This window comes from Lagopus muta, chromosome 14, assembly GCF_023343835.1.
Source record: "Lagopus muta isolate bLagMut1 chromosome 14, bLagMut1 primary, whole genome shotgun sequence".
Taxonomy (NCBI): domain Eukaryota; kingdom Metazoa; phylum Chordata; class Aves; order Galliformes; family Phasianidae; genus Lagopus; species Lagopus muta.
The window spans coordinates 8,094,235-8,118,262 of record NC_064446.1 but is presented as its reverse complement, the minus strand read 5'-3'; the positions used below and the strand labels follow the sequence as shown (position 1 = coordinate 8,118,262).

General features: G+C 55.7%; 1 protein-coding gene across 2 annotated transcripts in view; it reads left to right on the top strand.

Annotated features, from left to right (window-relative positions):
• The window catches only part of PPARGC1B (PPARG coactivator 1 beta), a 39,361-nt gene extending 15,384 nt beyond the window's left edge, over positions 1–23,977 (top strand). For both annotated transcript variants that reach the window (XM_048960351.1, XM_048960352.1), the window contains 11 exons: positions 9,298–9,471; positions 10,453–10,665; positions 12,343–12,453; positions 12,975–14,088; positions 14,531–14,567; positions 14,956–15,020; positions 15,418–16,183; positions 16,909–16,984; positions 17,688–17,809; positions 17,950–18,104; positions 19,635–23,977. In XM_048960351.1, the coding sequence (XP_048816308.1) occupies positions 9,298–9,471; positions 10,453–10,665; positions 12,343–12,453; positions 12,975–14,088; positions 14,531–14,567; positions 14,956–15,020; positions 15,418–16,183; positions 16,909–16,984; positions 17,688–17,809; positions 17,950–18,104; positions 19,635–19,738 (2,937 nt within the window). In that variant the 3' untranslated portion in view covers positions 19,739–23,977. The remainder of the gene's footprint in view (positions 1–9,297; positions 9,472–10,452; positions 10,666–12,342; positions 12,454–12,974; positions 14,089–14,530; positions 14,568–14,955; positions 15,021–15,417; positions 16,184–16,908; positions 16,985–17,687; positions 17,810–17,949; positions 18,105–19,634) is intronic.
• Positions 23,978–24,028: the final 51 nt, after the last annotated feature.

The following is a 24,028-nucleotide window of genomic DNA, read 5'->3' as shown; positions in this document are numbered from 1 at the left end:
TTCTGCGCTGGTGTCCTGGGTACTGCTGCTGCTTTCCAGAGCACTTTGAGTCACAGAGGTATTTTTAAAAACCCAGAGCAGGCATCAGCATTGCTCCTGGGCTGGATCTGTACCCCGGCTGGGTCTGCTTGGCACAGCCTGAGCACACAGGGTCTCACCAGCCCCATCCCTCTGCAGGATGTGTGCTGCTGCCATGCCTTGCCGAGCTCTGCACCGCCCGCCTGCTCCTACAGACAATGCGTTGTGACTGAGGCTCCTGCTGCAGCACTGCACCTGCTGCCCGCTGGGTCCTGCACAGCAGGGAGGGCTGGCAGCCAATGTACAACCTGTGCTGCACAGTGCATCCCTCCCAGCCAGGTCCGGCACTTCCATCCCACTGCCTGCACAGCCTCACACAGAAATATCCTCGCTTTCTCTTGTGTGGCCCTACATGGCTGTGTCACGGGCACCTGAGCTCAGTAGGATGCTGGAGTGTGCGCCCAGCAGTGCCACTGTCACTTTCATCTCATTGCAGCGCCAGCTGAGCTCTGGCAGTGGCAGGGCAGCCTCATGCAGCACCGTGGCTCCTCGCACCAAATCCAGCAGCAGGCACAGTAACAAATGAGCAGTCTATATTTAGACACAGCGTCTGGAGAAGCGTCACAGTGTTGCCAGCAGATTTTACTATTCAGTGCAGGCAGGTTTCCCCGCTCCTCCTGCTTGATGCTACCTTTGCAGAAAAGCTCATCAAGGACATGCAGCAAGCTGGCAGAGCATCCCGACAGCCAGAGCACCGGCACCAGCACCTCAGGGCCTGGCACCACAAGGGATGTGCAGAGTGGAGCAGAGCATCCCACGGAGCCTGGGACAGGCACTGGCTTGAGGCCCTTTGGTTTTGGCAAAGGCCTGATTTTGTTGCATGGAAACGACTCCCTCGAGCTGGTGTGAGTGGCTGGGGGATTAGAGAGAATTTCCCAGTTGTAGCCAGGGCCTCACAGACTCATGAGGAGTTCCTGCAATCCTGAAATGCAAAGAGTGTTGTGCAAAGCAGGAAGGTCCCTGTGCAGAGCCAGGCTGCTCCAGATCGGCTGCCATCCCTGGAGGTGTGGGATTGGGGCTGGGATGGGTGGGATGAGGTTTGCATAATGGTGCATAGTGCTCACATCCTGAAATGGATTTTTCCTCCATTTTGCAATGCTGCAGAGGTTGTTGGGAGCAGCTGCTCTACCCACTCTGGGTGCTGGTCCCTCCTGAACTCTCTGCTCCCAGCTGCACATGCCAGTGCTGTAGCAGTGCCATGCCAGTGCCAGGTGAGCATGGACAACCTTTCCTCCAGTTGCCTGTGGTGCACTCTGCACCGGCAGCACTGGGACACATGAGGACACCTCAATGACTGTGAAACTCGCTGACAGCGCTGCTTCGCAGCTGCATCTCGCTGACTCCTGGCAGCACGTGGGAGATAAGAGCATGCCGAGCTGGGAGCTGGGAGCCCTATGCCTTTGCTCAAGGGACTGTTAACCCCCCTGGGAGCAGGGATGGAGACAGCTGCCTTCCCGAGGCCCAGCAGCCTTTGGGAAGGAGGAGGAGCGGGAGACGAAGGCACCTAGCATTGCAGGGGTTTGAGGCTTTACACATGGAGTGTGCAGGGTGTGTGCGAGGGGCCCTGCTGGAGCTGCAGTGCTGTGCTCGCAGTAACATTGGAGATGAAGGCGGGTGGGCATGGGGACAGCTGGACCAACTGCCGCTCAGCAACTCCCAGTACCTGGAGCAGAGACAGCGGGGGGATGGATGGCCTCCTTTGGGCAGGAGATGGATCGGATAAAAGCGAGGCGTAGAGACGGTGGGGCCGGGTAACTGGAGCCGCTCACATGACTGAGGAGCACTGCCAGGTGTGGGGACCATTCAGAGTTTATGAAGGTGGCACATGGAGCAATCGCCTTAAGCCCTGCGAGCCTCGCCATGGAGATGCGCAGCAGGGGATGCTCAGCTCTGATGCTGGTCAGGGGGTCAGAAATGGGGAAGGGAGCAGACACGGTGGTGAAAATGGTGGCACAGGACATGGAGTGGGACAAGGGGTAGGGAGAGCACCAGCAGTGATGGACTCACCCATGGCAAGCAGGGAGGAGGCGGAGGGCAGCTCTCAGCAGCCCCTAGAACCCCCACCAGCCCTCAGCAGCCCCAGCAGCTGCAGTGGGGAGCGGCCAGGCCCCACCCAAGTGTGCAGCTCCCTGCGCGCCCATCGGTGCCTCTTGGGCTGGGGTTTTGGGAAGGGGAGAGGTGTGGTCCCTTGCAGGGGGTAATTTTCAAGAGTGTGAAGCTTTGTGTTCGTGTGTGATCGCCTTCATTTGCATTTACTCCTAAATGAGCATTCTGCCCTCAGAGGGATTTTTCTATCTGCAGATCTCACAGTGCTTTCATTCTGAGGTGAGTCACTTTTTGGGGGAGAGAAGGTAGAGCTGACCCCCTTGCAGGAGCAGCCAGGCCAGCGGCACCAGCCCCAGCATCCTGCTACCCCTGCAGCTGCCGCTAGAACCCAGATGCCAGGCAGCTGATTGCTTGAGTGTGATTCCTGCCTGCTGCCAGGGCACCGGCTCCAGTGCAGACATGGGCAAAGCAATGTGTTGTATTTGTTGGTGTGGCTGTGGGAAATCCCCATATGAAGTGTGCTGCGCCAGGGAAAGTGCAGCTGGGTGGTGCTGGTGTGCCCACAGCCGGCCCAGAAGTGTTGACCATCACCCTGCAGAGCCACTTTCACAGCTGCCAGTCACGGGACACGTGTCCTGTAACAATCAGATCCCATTTTGCCTTCCCGTGCCTCATTTTCCCCACTATAACCATTGGAACTATTCCAATATATCCAATATAACCCTGCTTCCTGCAGGGCAGCAAGCAGGAGCCGGCATGGGCAGTGCTGCCTGCAGCAGGAGGTGCTGGAGCCAGCCAGGAGGGCAGGGCATGGCTGGTGCTGCCACCCCCGCTAGGATATGGGCCCAGGCATGAAGGAGCAGGCCTGATGGGAGGTGTGGAGAGATTGGAATAGTTTTGCCTTTTCCACAGCAGTTTTCATCCTTGGACATCTTGCGAAAGCTTTGTTTTTCCATGTGGGAGCTGGGCACAGCGAGGCTCTCCTGAAGTGCAGAAGGAGCAGGGCGAACACAGTGCATTGCCTGGGCCCCTGTGTGCCCTCAGAGCACAGTGCCAGAGACTGCAATGGACTGTGCCATGCATGGAGACACAGCACTTACCATCCTTGGGGGGGGGAGGGCAAAGGGAAAGAGGGAAGGGGGGTCCTGGCTATGAGAATAGGAGCTTGCAGAGCATGCAGGTGTGCGTGCTGGGAAGGTACAGGCATTTTGGGGCCTGTGGAGAGGGCAAGAAGGGTAAAAAGGGTACTGTTCCCCTCCTCCTCTCCTTGCCCAGAGGGGATTCTGGTGACCAGCAGGAGATAAGGCTCTGCTGGGGGTCATCCTGGGTTGGTTTTGGTGCTGAATGCCCTGACCGCAGTGTCATACTAAGCGTGCCCATGGCAGTGGCACGGTGTGGTCAGACCCGCTCGGAGCTCAGGCTAATGCGGAAAGATCCTCCTTGCGCCTTCTTAACCTGGGCTTGAACCTTCTCCATCTCATCTCCTGCCTCGCCCTGATTTAGCACTAAGTCGGTGCTCTGCTTCCTCATGGTGCCAACGACCCCATGCAGGTGCAGAAACTGCATTGCCAACCTGGAGGCAGGAGCATTGCCCATTGGCACAACGGCCAGGGAGTGCTCTCCAGCAGAGGAAGGGTGAGCTGATCCTGCAGGCAATAGTCGGCACATTATCCTGACTCACTCCTCAGATGGATGTGTAAGGGGCTGGCATTTAGGCTGGCTTCAGCCTCAGCTCTCACTTCACAGCCACAGTTCTGCTGACATGGAGGAGAATGTGGCCCAGATCCCCAAATCACAGCCCTCCAGCTGCAGGGCTGGGCTGCATGCCAAGCCAGGGCCTCCAAGGAGGAGATTTTTGGTGATCGCAGTTCATCCCCCGCTGCCTTCCCATATTCTGTCAGTGCTCAGCATTAGTATGGCAACCACACCAGCGTGCCACAATGGGAGAGCGCACTGATGTGCCATGGATGGAAAGCTTGTGGTCTCCAGGGCTGCACTTCTCAGGGACCTGGAGGTGACAGCGCCTGCGGGAAGTGGCCCTGCTAGCACTCTGTGTTTGCTGGGTGCCTCTCCCTGTTGTTCCTCAGTGCACCCCAGGAGCCTCTGCGCTTCTCCATGTTACCTCTGCAGGTCCCCGAGCGAGGCCGCTGGGTTCCAGTGCCACAGGCTGGAGCTGGTGTGGCTGGGGGAGGTTTATAAGTGTGGTGATAACACCTTCCAGCCCAGCAGCCACCCCGCCCGGCCCCTGCCCACAGCCGTCATGTGGCTGCCAGCACCCGGAGCGCGGCAAGAGGAAGGTCTGAAAATAATCGCCGGCTCATCCTGTCCTTTTGAAAGCCAGGAGTTGCCGCTGTGGGGAATTTTGGTGACAGCAGACTGGCTAACGGTCAGCTCCCCACTGAGTCAGGCGCAGGCCTCATCCCACAGCACAGCTTGTGCTGGGGGGACCCCTGTGTTAGGGGCTCCCTGCCTGCTCCAATGCCACCGCTGCTCCCTGCCCCCCTGGGTACCGTCTGGGACAAGACCCAGGGCACCATGCCCAATGTGACTGCAACACAGAGCCCACACAGACAGCGGTGGGTGCAGCATTAGAATGCAGCTCCACAACCTGTGATGTAGGCACTATGCTGCTGCCCTTCTTCCTAAACTCGGCACACCTTTGTTTAAAATGTTCCAGTACACCTTTGTTTACTCAGGGCATTATCGCACTATCTCAGGCTCCTTTATTCTGGGTCCACGCTGTGACTCAAGGATAGTTTAATGCAATTTATTCCATCTTTACGCCATATCAAAGATATCCTGGCAAGTTCATGTTTATTGTTTGTAGTTAATGTTTAATATTTCCTATTACTCGCATCTTGTGGTTGATCTTAATTATACCCTTCTAATGTAAGACAAAAGTCAGTGAATGAGAACACTTTCATTGTGCTTTCGGCTATGGCTGTGCCTCAGACCTTAAGCAGCTCTGTGTGCTGCCTGCACTGCTTGGCTGTGCTGCTTGTCTGCACGGAGCTGTGCATGCGGTGGTGCATGCAGCTTTGCAGACTGCTCTGTGTGGAGCTGTGCATGGTGCTGTGCATGGAGCTGTGTGTGGAGCAGGGAACTGTGCGTGGACCTTACGTGGAGCTGTGCAGGGAGCTGTGCAAGGCTGGCACTGTGGCCAGGGCTGCCCCATGCTGCAGCAGCACAGGCAAACAGTGGCTATTTCTGAGGAAGGAAGGCCCAGCCTGATGTTTGCTTTGTCCGAGTTTAAATGATAGTGCTGTTTTTCCTTCTGGCTGGGCTGAATCATTAAAACAAATCAGTACCAACTCAAAACAAAAGAGAGTGCAGAGGTCAAATTCTCCTAACCCCATGCCTGCATAGAGCTGGGCAGCTAGCAGCTCTCTCTGCCCCTCTACCCCAAACGCAGCACTGCAGCAGGGCAGGCCCCAGTGCTGCAGCCCCACAGCTCTGCAGGAGGGGTGGCAGTGGCCCCAGAGCTGCGGGGCCTATAAATAAGAGGGGGGAGCAGGCAGCAACACAACCTGACACTGCGCTGCTCCTTCGGTGACATTTTGTCAAATGCCAGTGGGGAGGGGGGCTGCTTATCTGCGGCACGCGCTCCGGTGACCTTCACAGCGCTGGCCAGGTGCCTCCTTGCTGTATTTACTCTTATTTATAGCTCTCTCCTCCACCATCCCGTGCCCCCCTCCTGGCACCGAGGGCAGCCACCCCTTGCCATGCTCTTATCAGGGAGCGGAGCGGGAGCCGACACAGCCCTGCGGTGACAGCTCTGGGACGGGCAGGCGCCGGCTGCAGGGGCACGCAGGGTATGGTCGGTGCCCACAGGGCAACAGGATGGTGCTGGTGGCACCAGTGCCGCTGCCCCCTCGCTCCCTTGCCCCAGCTGGAACAATCACACGGTGTCTGCCGCCCGCATGGCCATAATCCCCATTTCAAGCAGTCTGTAATTACGGATTTCCCTGATAAGCGTTTACGGCTCTCTCCAAGCTCCTGCCCAAGGTGTTTCTTTCCTTTTCAGAGCTCAGGGCACAGCATTCCCACCTGCAGCAGGGCTGTGGTGGCGAATTTTCTCACCTTGCAGCCGGGATTCCATGGGCTAATTTGGAGCTGTGTCTCCCGTTTGTGTGTGGATGTGTGTTTATCCCTTAATGCCTTGAGCGGGCACTGAGTGGTGGGGATAGAGGGGCAGTGAGTCACAGCCCCGCTCCCTGTGAGAGCACAGCCTCCAGCTTCTTCCTTCACCCTCCCTGGGAAGCCCCCTCTTTCCTTCCTTTTTCTTGTTCATTAGACACAGAGAGCAGCTAAGTGGCATGTGAGTGACAAGCCGATTGCACAGCATCCTGGGGACATGTGTGGAAGTGGCGGTGCAGATCTGCCCTTCCAGCTTAACTGGGATTAAGCCATGGAGAGGCTGCCGTGCCCCATCCGCGCCGGCAGACTTCAGAGCCTTGTGCTCGTGCAGCACCGCTGAGCACAAGCACGGCATGCCTGCTGCACCCGGAGCTGTGCTGCACAGCACTTGGCCACCACTTCAAGGGCCTGCAGGGAGGAGGCTGCAAGATAAGGGCCAGTGCTGCCTCAGTGCTGTCTCTGAGCTGCGGTCATGGACTTGCTGGTGCCATGCATGGGAGAACCCATTGCTCTCCAGGAGCCCTCAGGCCGGCCATGACCACACATACTGCTGGCGGGTTCAGCCCAAGGAGCTCAAGTTCACATTGAAAGAGAAAAAAAAAACATTTCCCATCTTGTTAATCCAATATTTGAAATAGAGCTGGGCTCCTTTCTTAGCAGATAAAACCTCACAAACACCTGCACTGAAGTTAGTGCTGCTCCAAAGCAGGAGAAAAAGCTGCAAACCACCTGCCCGGGGACATGGCCCACCTGCTGTCCCCATGCCAGCATTAGTGCCTGGCTGAGCTCAGCAGGGTCTGCTCAGAGGTGACTCTGGCCAGCAGCTGCCCCAGCTTCCAGGCAGACCCCAGCTATGAGGAGACACGAGGTGGCTGTCCCCTGCCTCCCCACTGCCTCTGCTCAGGCAATTGCTCTAGGCGAAGGCACAGAACAGGCTGGGAGAGTTCTTTGCTTTGAAAGAGGCTGCACTGTGCTTTCTTGGGAAAAGGCCTGGGCAGAGCCGTCACCACAGTGACCTCTGAATGTCCCTGGCAGCCTGTCCTTCGTGCTGTCGCTGCTCCTGGCTCAGATGTGGTACGTGGGGACGCCAGGGACAATGAGTAGAGAGTACCTGGAGCCAAGGTATCTCCACAGCACGGCACAGGGCTAGTGGGCAGCTCTGCACAAACCCGCAAAGTGAGCACAAAGCCCCACTGTGTGGGTCCCTGCACATCTTCCAGGCAGGTCCTGAGACTCTGGCTCTGTGTCCCTGGACAGTGTAGGGCTGTGGCATGGGGACCTGGAGTTGTTCCTGCTGCAGGATGAGTTGGACATGGCAGAGCTCCCTGCAGCTCTGGCTGCAGCCATGCAGCAGTGAGCACAGGTCAGGTGTCCGGGCTGGAGGATGCCTCCAAATTTTCAAGCATGTCTCCATGGGTGTTTGCTGGCTGCACACCAAGAACCCATGGCTGATCTTCCTACAAACTCCCAAGTAAAATTAGAACAAAAGTTCACTCCTCTCCCAAGGCAGCAGGAAGTGGAAAGGATGGGAAAAGGGAAAGCTGGAACAGATGAGGTCCCATGCCCAGAGCAACCCTGCACCAGTACGCACTGGTACCACACTGGTACCTCACCAGCACCAGCTCATGCTCCCCACTTGTGCTCCTGACCCGACAAGACCCCTCCTGCTGGAAGCACATGGCCTGGCACAGGGCTGCCCTGCTGGTATGCGGGGCTTTGGGCCACCGCTCACCCATACGGGAGCTGGGAGTCCAGGAGCATCCACCGCGAATACTGCTGGGGTCACTGCAGCACAGGGCACCAAATGCCTGTCTCTGGGTGCCTGGCTCGGGCAGCTCCACGGCATTGGATTGCAGGAGTTTATTTTTACCCAGCCCTGTTGCCAACGGGGACGTGTCACATCTGTGGAGTTGATCAAAAGACGTCCCAAGCACTGGTGTCAGCTGCTCCTTGTGATCAGCACCAAGAACTTTTCCCTGGTGGCATATCAAAAGGAGCAGGAGAATTTGTCTGCTTTGCTATTTTTAATTGAACATACACACACGTATATATGTGTGTGTATGGCTTTTCTAAAAATAAGCCCTTTGCCTGTGTTCCCATGGGAAGATTTAGGGAGAAGGGGGAGCTGGAGTTGTTGCAGGAGATGAGGAAGTCAGAAGCACTGCCTTTGCCCTTCCTGCAGCTCAGTTTGAGATCCCTGTCCCCCTGCTGCGTGGCGGAGCAGAGCCTGTCAGCGCCGCACAAGTGGAGGCCACCGTGTTTTTCTGCCTCTCTCACGTGCTCAGATGTTTGCCTGCTTCGAAATCCATTTGCTGTGTAAACAAACTTGCTTCCCTCATCACCAGAAAACTCCCTCCGGGCAGCCAATGCTGGGGCGATGCACACGGACCTTTCACCCTGTGCTGGAGCCCCGTGTTTTGCTGGGGATGCATGGGGGCAGCGGGGCAGGTGGGTGCAGCTCCATGCGGGCAGTGAGGAGCCAGGTGGGATCAGGGCAGGTCTCAGCTGTGTTCTGTGATCAGTGGATATTTTTAGCTGGGTTCCTGGAGCTCCAGTCGCCCCATGTGCACATGGATGATGATCTCTGTGCCGTTTTTCCTTTCTTGCCTGTGCAAGGAGCCTGAGGGGCCCTCATTGCAGTGCCTTGGGGCCTGCGCCTCCCCAGGGAGCATTGTGCTGCCACGTAGCAGGAATGGGGACAGGGTAAGTGGTGCAAAGCCATCCTGCAGAGCCTTGCCCTGTGTGTTGCATGTGTCTGCGCCCACAGTTCTCACCTCTCTCTGTTGTTGGGGCAGCAGGATGAAGCCTAGGTGCTCGCCGTGCATCACCAAAGGCACCACAGGCTGCGTGCTGGCTGCCATACCCCAAGCTCTGCCCATCCTGGGCTCAACACATGTGCAGCGTTTCCATTTTATTCCAAAATGCCACTGTTGCAGTCTGAGGAATGTGCTTGAGAGGAGGTGATGCGTGTGGGGACCCCAATGAAACCCCTTGCATTGCAGCTGCACGCTCACTGCCGCTTTCTTCTCTCCCCAGTATGAGGTGTCTGATGAGGAGCATCTCTACTCCGACTTCCCTGAGATCGATTTGTCCCAGCTGGATGCCAGCGACTTCGACTCGGCCGGCTGCTTTGGCGAGCTGCAATGGTGCGCAGAGCACTCTGAGACTGAGTCCAGCCAGTACAGCACCGATGACTCTGAGCTCCTCCAGGTACCCGTGGAACATGGGGACACAGGGACACATCCCTCCATTACTGGAGGCAGAACCATTTGTGTGGCGCGTGCTGGGTGACAGCCAGGCACCAGGGACCCAAAGGCAGAGGCGTGGGGAGCACAGGGTGTTTGGAGAAGAGAGGGAAGGTGCGATGGGACTGCTATTAATATCCCCTCCCCAGCTGATTAGTGCTCTCATTAATTTGCTCGCTGTCTGTAAATGGAGCAGGCAGAGTAAGGATAATGAGGAGGTGCCAGAGCCGCCTTTCCCAAAACTCTCCCTCCTCCCATGCTGCGGCCTGGATGTGCCCATCCTCTCAGGGCTGCCATGCCCTTCTGAACATCCCCAGGCCCTTGACTTGGAGGCCAGCTTGGCCAGGTCGCCTACAAAGGGTCACTTTTGGGGAAGCAGGAGAATTTGTTCTTAAAGAAAAGGAACAACAACAAAAAAGTCCCAATATTTTCCAACCTGGCCATAATAACAGCCCTCTGGCTTTGGTGCTGTGCTGATGCTGTGCTTGAAAGTGGTCCAGTCCTGCTGACGGACCTTCATCACGAGATGCATATTTTCCGCTGAACTTCCTGGGGAAAAGATAAACAGAAAAGAAATGCAAAAGGCAGGCCTGTGAGGCACAGCAGAGTATGATGAAATGTATCCCACTGAACTCGTGTGCGCTGCAGTCTTGTGCCAATAACAGGAGGAAAAGAAACAGAGCCAAAAATGGAGCATCCTGCTGCCTTTCCCTGGAGCCTGATCTAGTAACTGCGAGCAAGGTTAGGGCATGGAACAAAAGATATTTAGTTTTCAAACAAGAAGAGAGGAGCAAGGGAGGCTATGTGCAGACAGCAGTCCTCCTCGTGAGCCTGACTTTGCTCCCAATCTAATTTTATGTTTGCTTCTTGTCGAGTATGGTTTATGTTAAGGATATTACGGAGGAGGACCAAAAGGTGCCTGAATCCCTCTCCTTGCTCCTTTCAGATAATAGACAGCGAGAATGAAGCGCTGCTGGCGGCCCTCACCGAGACACTGGATGATATGCAGGGAGATGACGTGGGCCTGGCTGCCTTCCGATCTATGGAAGAGGGGGACACGCTCAACCATGCCTACACCTCGCCTGCCCCCTCCCCCAAACCCACCGCCCTGGTCACGGGGGAGCCGCCCCCGGCCCCCGAGGTTGATGAGCTGTCTCTAGTAAGAACCCACTTCCTACTGTTTAAGGTGGATTTGGATGAGCCCCTGATAAGCCGGCTGCATGGGTATGATAGGAAGCAAAGGTCTGAATTTTTTCATTCTAGGCTTAAAACTCTCTTTAACCGTCAATACCAAAGCATATACTTGTATTGTATACGTATACATGTTCTGCATCATTGCTGTCACCTCCATCGCCATCCTCACGGGAACAAGCTGGGTGCTGCTGTGTGTGTTCCAGTATCTATTTAAGGGGCCGGGGTGGGTGCCACCCACAGGGGGTGTCACAAGGTGGGGGGTGGCATGGCGAGACCCACAGCCCCTGTTAATGCCAGAAGAGGCTGTGGGCTGCCTGGGGCTCCTTCCAGAGCATCATGGCCCTAAGGCCCACCCTGTATCCCCAGGACAAAGCTCCCGCTGCTCTCTAATGAGAAACAGAGGGGACTTAGCCTGAGTGCGAGTACTGCCATCAGCTTGTAGGGGTGGGTGTAACCCCCCCATGCCTTCTCCACAGCTCCCCCAGGGCTGTGTGGCCTCAGTCCCTGTAGCCTGGAAACGGGATATCTCTTCTGGTCCCTGCATTACCAGGCTCGGCCCCGCTCCCCGTATCCCGGCTCACTGCAGCATTCGCTGCAAATCTCTGCCATTCCCGGGAAGTCCATGGGGATGGGGCCACTTGTCCTGCTTCCTCCCAGGGCTCACGGCCCCCCCAGATCCCAGCCCTGCCCGGGGTCCCCCCAGCCCCACTGTCTGGTGGGGAGGAGTGACATCCAGTGGTGAGAGCGTGCATTTCCACCTCCCACAGTCCCGCGCGCAGGTGGGTGTATATATCACACACAGTATGTATGTGTATATATAGGATGTATACGTTGCAGGGGGAGGGAGAAGGTGCTGACTGCTTCCACCAACAGGAGCTGCACACCCACAGCCCCGGCTGATGCTCTGACCTGGGCACCCCCATTCCTATTATCCAAAAAATCCCAGTGCCTGATCCAGGGCACTTCAGATCTGTGCCTCCATGCAGACCTGCAGAGCCTATGTGGTCGCCCTGTGCTGAGCCGCTGTTGCCTCCAGGTGCAGCACAAAATGCTGTTGCTGCTGTGTGTGGTGGGTTTTTTTCCTGACCAAAAAAAAAGGTTTTTGAGCAGAAATGTTTTGCTAACCTGGCTGTCAGGAGAACTCCACTGTGACCTCAGGAGAACTCCACTCTGACCACCCTTTGGTTTGCAGTGGAGTCTCCGGGGAAGAAGCTCAGCCCAACACAGGGGTTACATCTGCACGGTGCTTTGCAAGCTCACTAATGAGCGGGGGCCTCGTTCTGGGTGTTACAGCTGAACGAGCCTTGGGGAGTACCCAAGACTGGCCCAGATCAGTCACCATGTAAATATGGACTCTGTCACAAAGGACAGAGCTGATGGATTGTGGCATGGAATGTTACGACAGCTCCCATGTGGTTGGAGTGGGGATGGCTCTGGGAAGCAAATTCCCCTGCCCCACATCCCCACTGCCCTGTGCTGCTTCTGGGCATGAAGCTGTGGGCACTGGGAGGTGTGAGACCCCTCCTGCCTTTTTCCCCTGCTTTGGGAGCTCAGCACTGGGCACAGCCCGCAGCCCCCTGCGCGCGGTGCTCATTGGAGGAGCTGCCATGCTGACACACTCTCTCGACACTTCTCGTTGCAGCTGAAGAAATTGCTCCTCTCTCCATCGCCTCCAAGCTGTGAGGTGCAGAGGGATGGGAGCGCCCGGCGCCCAGGGACACCCAAATCCCGGCCATCTCGACCCTACACAAAGGTATTTCCTCAGTGGTGCATGCACAGAGAAGGGCCCTGAGCCCCACGGTGATGGAAACAGCATCACAGGGTGGTGGAGTGCTCTCTGCTTTCCTGTATGTCTCTGTGGGGCTCAGCAAAACATGTGGGTTTGTTCTGCTTTGGGGGATAACCTAGTTTTATTTGGCCCAGTCCTCTACCAGTGTCACTGAGAGCTGCTGTATGGGAACTGCCCCTTGGCCCCCTCCCATCAGCCTGCACCCACCATGGCACCACTGGGCCCAGGGAGCACTGCAGCACCTGGCCCCAGCCCCCTGCTGACCCCAGCAGAAGCTGCTGTCAGATATTTTTCTACTTGGGTAACGGTAATTAGGATGGGCAAATTAGACTGCCTAAGAGCAGCTGTAAAACTCTCTTGGGAAGGAGGAGCTCCGTCATCCTGACTGTCTCCACCATCCCATGTGTCTCTTCCCCCGCTCTCGATGCCGGGCCCACGTCCACCTGCGGGCGCGGAGCTGACGGCTGGCTCTCTCCTCTCCCAAGGTGGATGCTCCCCGGGACAGGCAGGCAGGCGCTCTGCAGAGCCGCAGCTGCACCGAGCTGCATCGGCACCTCACCTCTGCTACCCCCTGCGCCCAGACCAAAGCCCCCCGCGCACCCGAGCAGTGCCACAGCGGCCACCACTACCCACCCGTGGGTGACTGCGCCCAGCACGAGGACGACAGCGACTGCAGTGAGGACTCGCTCAGCTCCAGCGATGCGGTGCCCTCTCCTTCCTCGGCGGAGGACGGCTCCGACGGACGGTTCTCCTGCGAAGGGGGGCTGCACTCGGTGGTGGAGCTCATCCGCTACATGCACACCTACTGCCTGCCGCCCAGGAAGCTGCCCGCCCGTGACGCTATTGATGCCAGGCCCCAGCCCTGCAGCAGCCCCTTCAAGAGAGCCAAAGCAGACTGTGCCCTGCAAGAGAGCCGGCCGGGCTGCGCCTGGCACGCGGCTGGGGCCTGCCAGAAGCCCGCAGCCTCCTTCTCCATCCTGAAGGAGCTGCTGGCGCGGGACCTGCTGTGCGATGTCAGCAAGCCCTACCGGCTGGGCAGGCCCGTGTACGCCTCCCTGGCCCGACTGCCCCCCACCTGCTGCCCTGCAGTGCAGGCCCAGGACAGGGAGGAGGCCGGTGGAGCCTGCAAATCCAGAGCCAAAGCGGTGCCAGAGAAAGCAGAGCCACGGCACAGCCCTGGGACTGAGATGGAGGCGACGGGGGAGCCTGGCAGTGCGGAGGAGGAGGCCGGGAGGCGTGCGAGCACCCCTGGCACAGCTGCAGGGAAGGCGGCCCGCAGGCCCGAGAGCTCTGTTTATGCCGTCCGACGGTCCAAGAGACTCAACCCTGAGCTGGGCCACTGGCTGTCCTTCCTCGATGAGTCGCCCCCCGACTCCTCTGTGCCCCAGGAGGCCGCAGCCAGTGGGGAGCCCGTGCCGTGCCCGCCACTGGAGGCCTTCCCTGCTGAAGAGCCTGCGGCCGAAGTGGAGGTGGGCGGCACAGAAGAGGGAGATGGCGGGAGTGCAGTGCTGCCAGCAGAGCCCCAGCCCCTCATCCCGGCATCCCCGGGGGATGGTGAGAGCTGTGAGAGCCAGCGCTGTGCCCCCCAGCAGCGTGCAGGTGAGGGGTGGGGGTGACCCTCAGGTGCTAGCTGGCCGCGGGGTCCCACACGTGGGGAGCTGGGGACTGTTCTGGTGTCGGGGTGCTGTTTCAATCCACTCCCACCTTGCCTCCTGCCTCAGTTTCCCCATCGTAATGGCAGGAAGAGGCAGCGGGTGCCGCAGCAGCAGCCCAGCAGACACTGGGCTGGACCCCTCTGGGGTTCAGCTGTGCCAGTGCCCCAAAAGCACAGCCGGCACAGCCTGTCCGTGGCAAGTGCTTTGTGTGCATGAGCGGCTCCAACCTGCCGGCCCAGGCCAGGCCACACCGTCCCTTGTGTGGATGCCATCACCTCACTGGCAGTGGCCCCAGCCCCGGCTCCCGCTGCCCCGCGCCGCTGCCTGCCCACGGGCGCTGGAGGGAGCGCAGCTCCGCCGGTAACCCTGCTTCTCCTGCCTTTCAGAAACACCCCGGTGTCTCACGCTGTCCTTGGCGCAAACGTAAGTGCACACAGGATCTGTGTCGACAGAACTAACCGCGCTGGGGCTGGAAAGCCGTCTCATTGTGTCCGGCTGGGCATGCCAAAAAGCAGAGGGATGTGCAGCGGGGCGGGGGTGTGGGAGCCATGCACATCGCCTGGGTGCAAGGGGCCGGGGGGCTTCAGGCCCTTGGGTGAGGACAGGTGCGTGGGGGATGTGTCCCAAGGTCTGGCTGCAGCTCATTCCCAGCAGTGGCAAAGAGGGCACGCTGCTTGTCCCAGTCACCGCCAGGCACTAGGAGTGGTGGGATAGTACATTTGTAGGCAGCATCTTCTCAGCCTCCTTTTTTGTATTTCCTGACTGTATTCACTTACACACATTCTTTTCCTTCTTTTCTGCTGTTCTCCAGTGACTCTACTTTTGGGAAGAGAAACTCGGTGTCAATGCTGACCATGGAGCTGTGTGGTACAGCAGGTAGGATGGGCTTTTAATGTCTCGCTTCTCCTTGGGTTGGAGAACAGCCTGAGTTCAGCCTAGAGCTGCTGGTGCATTCATCTTGTGCTGTGGGAGCCTCCATCATGATCAGCCACGGAGATTCACAACACTGTGAGCAGCTTCTAGGCTCCATCTTTCCGAAGAACAGGCACTGCAGTAGGTGTTTGGATGTGGGGGCTGTTTAGGGGTCTGCTGCTTGGGCCAAGGGGAAGGGAGAGTGTTGTGGTCCCGCTGGGGATCCAGCATCCTTTTATCCCAAAGTGCCGGTGAGTGGATAGATGTCAATGCTGCTCATCCTTTGAGGTCAAATGGAGTGTGTCAGTTGGGGCAGAGCTGACTCCTGCTGACTCCTGTGGTTTGTTTGTCACGGGTTCAGGTCTCACGCCACCCACCACTCCACCGTACAAGCCTGCTGAGGAGGATCTGTACAAGCCAGACATGCCCCCGGAGACAGGCAAGGAGGACAGCACAGTCCCCAGCTCCAGAACTGGCAGCACAGGGGACACGGCCACCTTTCAGAAAGCTACGAAGAAGCACCCTGAGAGGACAGAGCTCTTGGCCCACCTAAGCCGAGCTGCTGAGCAGTCAGGAGTGCTCAAGCGGCCCTTTTCACGCTCCTTTGGGGACCATGACTACTGCCAGGTGCTGAAGCCTGAGGGCACCCTGCAAAGGAAGGTGCTCAAGTCCTGGGAGCCCTCAGGCCAGATTGAGATGGAACACAAGAGGAGGGTCCCAGACACACACTACCAGGGGCTGGACCTTGGCAGCAAGGAGGCAGGTGGCGAGATGGTGTGGAAGGATGGCATCAAGCAGCTGAGAGATCAGGACATCAGAGCCAGTTTAACGAAGCACTTTGGTGTCCCGGACAGTCCTGTTGACGATGAGGACATGGCTTTCTGCAAGACCCCGGAGTATGACACTGTTTTTGACGACAGCTGCAGTGAAAGTGGCTCCCTGGTAGAGGAGGAGGAGGAGGAGGAAGAGGAGGAGGAGGAGCACTGCGGCAGCCCATTGGACACCAAGCTGTGCCTGCGGAGAAATCCCCTCTCCAGGACCAGTTTGCATTATTGCTCCCGGAGCAGGTCCAGCTCGGGGTCTTCGTGCTGCCGGTCCCGATCCCCCACAAGCAGATGCACTTTCAGGTACAGCTGGGCAGTGGAAAGGGCTGACAGCCCTCAGCAGCTGCAGGCAGTAGCCTGGGGTCACGTGCTGTTGTAGAAGCTTCCTTTGTCCGTGGCTTGGGACAGTCCTGGGCCAGACTGGCTGTTGGCCTGACCCAGTGCAGTGGCTGTCTCCTCCCTTCCTGCTGCAGGAGGTCCTTGTGTGAATCTCAGGGCTTCCTGCTCCCAGCACCAGCCCTGATATCATTCCTGCTGTGCTTGGTGCACACAGGCTGTGCTCCCAGCACTATCCAAAGGCACTGTATGACAGCACTGGCTCTCTCTGGTCTGCTAGCCTGAGTCATAAAAATGCTAATTAATTAAAATCTATTGATATAATTGGTACTACAACAGCAGCTGCTGAAAACATCAGCCATAGCCAGAGAGCGGCACCTGGGGAAGTAATGTGGATTTCCACTGTGCTGGGAGCAACAGGCAGAGGCCAGAGCCATTCCTGTGAAGGGATATTATATTATATCATTATAATATAATATAATTACATAATTATATATTATAATTGGAGACCTCTTCTGGCATCAAGGAAAGGTCTTCCCAGTGTTGGAGCACAGCGGAATACTCTGCATGACCCAATCTCTCCTCTGCTGCTAATAGTTCCCAGCACCTAAGCTCCTTTCTGACAGCTGAAGCTTTCCCCCAGTTTTGGGCTGTCCCATTTTTGGGCTGACCTTGACTCTTGTGCCCTGCAGGTGTAAGAACAATGAGCGGTGTCAGGGTGGCAGCAGGAGCCGGGGCCAGCTTGAGAAGAAACAGGAAAAGGCCATCGTAAGTGAGCAGGGAGCTGCAGCCATGGGCACCCAAATGTGCACTGGGACAAAGAAACCCACAGCCCTCAGTGATCTATTCTGGAAAAGCAGCACTGGAGCCCATTAGCTCTGGCTTCAGCATCATTTGGTGCAAGGCCAGTGTTAAACAAGGACATGGTGGGGGAAGAGAGAAAATCTAAAGTAAAGTAGAAGCAATTGGCAATTGGCAATATGCAGAGTCCTTGGCACAGAAATACCCAGAGCATCCCACGTCAGCGCTCCATTGTGGAGCTGGCAGCTGGGGTGGTGAACTGGGGAATCCTTGGAGCTGCCCTACCACCACTGCTGCAGAGGCAGCTCGGGTGCACGAGTGTATGGCAGGAATGGGATGTGCAGGGACATAGCTGCTGTTCCTCTCTACTGCCATGCATATATGCATATGTTCACACCTGCCCATCTGGCATCATTTTACTGCAGCATAGTTGAATTTTTCCCCCAGTTGTTTCAGGAATATTCCCTGATGACTTTACAAAGATGAGCTGCAAACGCCAGAGGGGTGCAGGAGGCACTTAATGAGAGTAAGGGGCGTTAGCTGGTGGGCTGGGAGCCAGCAGCACTGCATGGTCAGGGTGGGGGCTCCTGGCACTCCGTGTTTCCAGTATCCGTCGGCAGCAGTGGAGGTGTGGGTTGGAAGCCTGAGACCTGTGGCTTGGTGCTGGCAGGGGGAAGGCCGGGTGGTGTACATCAGGAACCTCTCCAGCAACATGAGCTCCAGCGAACTGAAGAAACGCTTCGAGGTGTTCGGTGAGATCGTGGAGTGCCAAGTCCTGTCCAGGACTAACAGGTGGGTGGCGAGGTTCCTGTGCATGGGGGTCTGCACTGTGCCCATCCCAGCCCGGTCCGTGGGCACATGGCACAGAGCAGAGTCACATTTGCATGGCTCTGGAGCCTGACACAACTCCACTTCTTTCTCTGGTTGTTCAGAGGGGATAAATACGGCTTCATCACCTACCGGTATTCAGAGCACGCCGCCTTATCTCTGAAGAATGGCACCTCGCTAAGGAAGAGGAACGAGCCTTCCTTCCAGCTCAGCTCTGGTAGCCTTGGGAACTTCTTCTGGACCAGATACACTGACTTAGGTAAGAAGGCTTCCTCAGAAGCATCCTGTTTATCAGCGTGTTGCGGTAACAGCACTGCATCTTTGTCATGCAAGAACCCTAAAGCTTTTCCAGCCTGCAGCAAAAGCCCACCTGCTCTGGCACAGCTCACACAGCTGTTCTTAGCTCAGTTGGATGGCTTTGGGTGCCAGGGGCAGGAGGATAGCAGCTTGTGGGAGGACCCCAGAGTGTGCGGGCCACAAAGCACAGCGTTCCAGTCCAGGGCCACAGGATCTCAGCCAATGCACAGATCATCCTTTCCCATATGTGTTTCTGCTTGACACTTTCCAGCAGAGATCTCCCTTCCCTGTCATTAGAGAAAGCAGTCAACAACAGCTCCAAAATGCGATCTGAATTATTTGCTGCTTGACAGGACAATATCCCCAGCATTGCGTATGTACTTTTCATCCAAAATGATAAGGAAATGCACTGTGGTTGCATTAACTGTGTTGGTGCTGTGTGGATTTCTGCAAGCACACACTCTGCTCTCCATAGGCCCCTTCCTGGATTCAGTCAGGCTCACTGAGCCTCACCCCTCAGCCTTTGCTAATGGACAGGAGCGAAACTGTGCTGATTCTGAAAGAGAAACGTGATCCAGCCTTGCTTGGCTCTTGTTACTTTGACTCTCGAGTGTTTCATGAACAGCACACGTTAATTTCTGCACCCTCTGCAGTAAGTGAAGTGGTTCTATCTCACTTCATGCACAAAATAAGGCAGTCCTGCTCCATGCCCAGAAAATAAAGCCATACATTTTGATTTCCCCCTAGGTGCCCAGTCTGACACAAGTACTGCCTGATCCCTTAGCACCTTGTAATACTTCATTTGCTCAGAGCAGTACTCCAATTTTGGTTGTGGGTGCAAACGCTCATTATTCATGTAATAAACCCCAAGATCCTTCATTCTGGGCTCTGAGGAGGTAAGAACCAGCATGCAACACATGATGAAAGCACTGGCTGTGCTGTGCTGCGGGCAGCAGAGCTACAGGGACCCCAGCATGGCTCCCAGCTCTTGCAAAAAGTGCACACGAAGGGGTTAAGCTGCTGCTAAATGAGGCTGCCTTATTTCTGGCATTTGCTAGATGTGGCAGGCTTTGTCATGGCACTCTTTGTTCAGCTTCTGATGCAAGAGAAGGGGAGCTCCACAGGCAGACGCCCACGCTTGCCGTGACCTGGTTGCTCACGTGGGAACTGCCATACTTTGGGGACTCAGAACCCGTCTGGATCTGGCAGTTTTTGTGAATTTCTGACGTCTAACCTGACCTGCGAGAGCCCCTCCACCAAACACCAGTTTGCTCCTTTTCAATGGGGACAAACAGCCCATTTTCCCACTTTCTCTCATTCTGGGATATGGGATAACAGCGGCACGTTTGCAGGCACCCATCAGGGGAAACACCAGCTCAGGTGCTTGGTGCCTGCCAGCACGACCAGGGCTCAGCGGTGTGATGGCACAGGGAGCGTGGTGCCTGGGCGTCCAGCCATCCCTGACCCATGTCTTGTGTCCTGCTCTTCCCAGATTGCAGCGTGGAGGAGTCCTCCCCGGCGCCGGTGAAGAGCAAGTATGAGACCATGGATTTTGACAGCTTGCTGCAGGAGGCCCAGCTAAGCCTGCATCGGTAACAGCCTTAACCTTGGAGGAATACCTCAATACCTCAGTCAAGGCACTTCCAATATGTTTACGTTTTCAAAGAAATTATTCAGTCTATGACAAGCGAGAGAGAGCGAGAGAGCGAGAGCACGCACGCGCGAGAGAGAGACTGCTGTCCCTTTCAATTGATGTTTACATTGAACAAAGCTGCTTCTGTCTGTGAGTCCCCATGGTGTTGATGTCTCACTGCCACACAATAGTCGCCCCGCTTCTGACTGGTTGTTTTTGGGTGAGCCTAGGAGCCCCCGGCCCCTCTCCCCCGGCTCCCGCCGTGGAGTTGCAGCTGTGTTCACCATAACATTTTTTGTCCGTAGTGTGTGATGATGAAATTGTTAATTGTGAATAGAATCAGGATTATAAACTAATTTTTAATAGAAGAAGAAAAAAGAAGTATATACTTAAAGATGTATTTATGGCTCAGATGTACTGTAATTCAGATTTATTGTACCGCTTCCTTGATTTTTAACTATGCACTGTAATGAGGCACTTGCCACTGAGCAAATGGGGGTCAGAGCAGAGCCCCAGAGCCAGCGTTCGCCCTCTGCCACGAGGCCGCCCGCCTCCCCGCCGGGTCACCACTTTGCCGTCAAAGCCATTCTCCTCGTTGGGGCCGAGCCCCGGCCCCCAGCTGCCGAGAGGGGCCACGGTGTGGGCATGAAGGGAAGGCTGGTGAAGGAGTGGCACGACCACCTCCGGGCATCCCCGCTCCAGCCTGCCGTGTGCAGGGCACGGCAGCTCCATGTCTTTGCCCGCCGACACGCTGCCCATTCTGCAGCCGGTGCCCGATAAGCCATACACCCACCCAGCACCCGGTTGGTGAGCCGGATCCGTGCCCACCACCGGCGCGCTCCGTGCTGCTGCCTCCGTGCCCAGCAGCGTGAAGGAAGCGTGGCAGCTTTGCTGAGTCTGTGGCTCCTGGCTGGCCTGCCGCTGCGTGCTCCAACCCCTGCCTTTTGCCAGGGGCCCGGGCCGCCCGGCACCACTGGATATAAGGCATGCTCAAGCAGCGTCCCCGTGAAATTTGCTTGCAAACTTGTTCCCCACCTCTGGGAAAGGTGGGAGCGGGAGAGACCCCAGCCTTGGTTGGAGGGATCCCAACCGAGAGCAGGCCAGGGGGAAAGGAAATCTCCCTGGCTCCTCAAGCCATCTCCATCACCCTCATTTGCTTTCTGGACACAGAGACCATTAAGGATTTAGCCATTCTCTGTAGATAGAATATATAGCCTTAACTCTGCCAATAGATAGATTAGAGTCTTCTGGGGTCTCCCTGGTACGCGACTTAGGGTTTTTATTCTCATTTCCTCAGTGTGGATGCCATTTCATCTTGCAGGCAGTATTACCAAAGCCCCCAAAACTGCAGGAGGTTCGGTTCCAGGAGCACTGCCTTGCCGACACAGCCTGCGGCTCCAACCCAGGCCTGTCCCTGACAGAAGGGCTGCCAGCAGCCATGCAACAGCACCAGTAAGGCAGTGACACAGCTCCACTGGTTCCCACACCTGCCACCAGAGCCGGCCGTGTCCTTGTGCCACTTGGCTCTAAGCCCAGAGCAAGGGCAGAGGTCTCTCCTGCCACAGGCTGTCCCCATCCTATCCCCAACCCAGCATACACGAGTAACCCTGGCCGAGACTGAGCATCTGCTATTGGCAATTGCCTCATTGTAGCTTTGCCTTTTTCTGTCCTAGTATTTCCTCACAACAATGATGTTTACATGTGATTGCTATAGAGCTTATGTAGAATGTATATAGCGACACATTTAGGGTGGGTAGTACTGTCCTGTGCTGTGCTGATGTTTTTCAGAAAACGATCAATCCAAAAAAAAGAGAAAAACAAAAAAAAAGGCCAAGTGGAATTCTTCCATCTCCTCCTTGCTCAGCCATGGGAGCGAGCCCTGGGCTGCTCTCAGCTGGAGGATGCATCAAGCCTGGCAGAGGGGAAGGGTAAGCACGGTGGGGCTGCTGGGTCCTCGAGGACCCCCCTGGGGCAGCCTCCAGGTGCATTGCCAGCCTTGGTTTCTGTGAGCCCCCAAAAACATCCAAAATTTGATGTTGCTTTCCTGCGGCTTCCTGTGCCATCGCAGCACTTCTGCACAGAGGCACGGTGCTCCCTGCAAATGGGAACTTTGTAACGCACAGAGCCAATCAGTACTGCAGTCGTAGGATAGGAAGAGATGCAATAAGTGGTCTTTGTGTTGCCTGAAGCCTATAAGTGGATTTTTTGTTGAGGTTTGGGGGTTTTTGGTTCTTTTTCCCCCTCCCTTGAATTTGGACGGCTCATTGTCCCTCTCCCCCTGAGAATTGTCTCCTGCACTGATGCAATACGCACACAGGTGCTCAGGCACCCTCCTCGCCAGCCCCCATGCCTCCCCCCAGGTTAGGATTCGGTGAGCGCAGAGCGTTTCAGCCTGAGAAGCACAGGTGTGGCTGCCTGCCGGCTGGGTTTAGAATCTCTCAAGCAGGGGTAGTGGTGAAAAATAAGTTTCCACTGGAGTTTTATTTTTTTAACGGAAAGGTTTTGTTTGCTCACAGCGCCCAGGGGTGAGGAGGGGCCAAGGAGAGCTCGCTCCATTCAGGGACTGAGGCTGCTCTGGGTGCAGGGAAGGGCCCTCGCGCCCCTCACCGCTGGGGCACAGCCCAGAGAAACTGGGAGCAAAGGGTATATTAAGGTAGGCAATAAGTAAGGAGGAGATTTATTTTTCTAAGAAGTATATAGCTCTAGAATGCCCCCTGATAGCTGCCTGTGAGTACTGTGGGGAGATACTAAACGTAAAGAGTTTGATGATGAAATGCCGTTTCGCTTTTTTTGCACAGATCTGCCCCATAAAATCTTGCTGTTCAGGATGGGATACCAGGTTTCCTGGCTGGAATCCAGCAGGTTCCTGGGGCTCCACAGGAGAGGAGCCGATGTTTCTGAGTCTGGGCTGAATGCAGAGGACAATCCCAGGTGTTAGGTTTGATGCTGCCCCAAAGATGAGGTTCATCCCGACTCCTTGTCAGCACAGCTCGCTGGGCTGCGCACCTTCCCCACAGGAGCAGCAGCTCAGGCGCTGCGTTGCAGGCTGAGTGTCTGACTTCAGCGCTGGTCCATGCGGAGCTGCATTACAGACCAGCGTTTGGATTGTTTTGAATCGTATTCTTTCTTTTTGGCATTGTGCTGAATGACGAACTCCATCGTTGTTCGTAGCTGAGCCCTGAAGCCCCTTCTGTTCTATCTCCATCTGTCCCAGCAATCTCAAGCAATATGAACCAAACTCAGCCTTCGGGCTCCATTCCTCATCCCTGGAGCCGTCGCAGCGCGGCACCGCCAACACCGCGTGGCCGGGGGCCGAATGCATGTGAGAGAGAGGGAGGTGAAAGCGATGCATTTCTCAAGAAAGGTGTAAGAATTTCACCTAAAAAGGGGCACATCTGCTTTGTTATTTATAATAAAAGCTAATTTTTTTTTTTTTAATTAACTAAAAGGACACTGCTGATAATTATTAGGGGCCAGTTCTGCCCCCTTCCTCGTGCTGAGTAAGTACTGCTTAACTCTGTGATTTTCTGCTTGCAGAGTAAGTCGGAGTGGCAGAGTTGATCCCTCTGTGATTAAGAATCAAGTTTTTAGTCTGATTTTTTTTAATTGGTAGCGGTTTTTTATATTTCACTTTTTTGTTCCCCCCCCCCCATTTCCGTTCCGTTGTGTCCTTATTTATGTAATATACTTTAACCTTAAAAGATGGCATGGATTCCTATGCCTTTCCTTTATTATTATTATTGTTATTATTTTTAAACAGAGATTTATTTCTAGTGTGATTTAACTGTCTACCTTCTAAAACGAGAGAACGTTTTCTTGTATTTTTACATTGTCAGATTCTATAGTTTCATAGATAATTTAACCAAATCGCTCGATGTATTATCTATATCTATCCAGTGGGTATAAAAGTTCTATTTTAAATTGTGTAAATACTTCAGAACTGGCTTCTTTTTCCAGACTCCCCTGCTGCGGAGTTACTTGTTTACATCACAAAGACTGTAGAATCTCTACGCTCATGTACTGTAAATAGTGAAGTGATCTGCCTATAAATAAACGATAACATATATACTACAAACTGGGAAACAAACCGATCACGAGCAGTGAGTCTGTGCTGCTGGTATGTCAGGGTACCAAGCAGGCGTTCCGTGCAGCAGGATGTGGCAGTAGGCTGGTGTGCACTGGCCTGGCTGTGTGGACATGGGGTTGTGTACAAACTCCAACAGTTACACTCATCCATTTGAGAAAAAAAACAA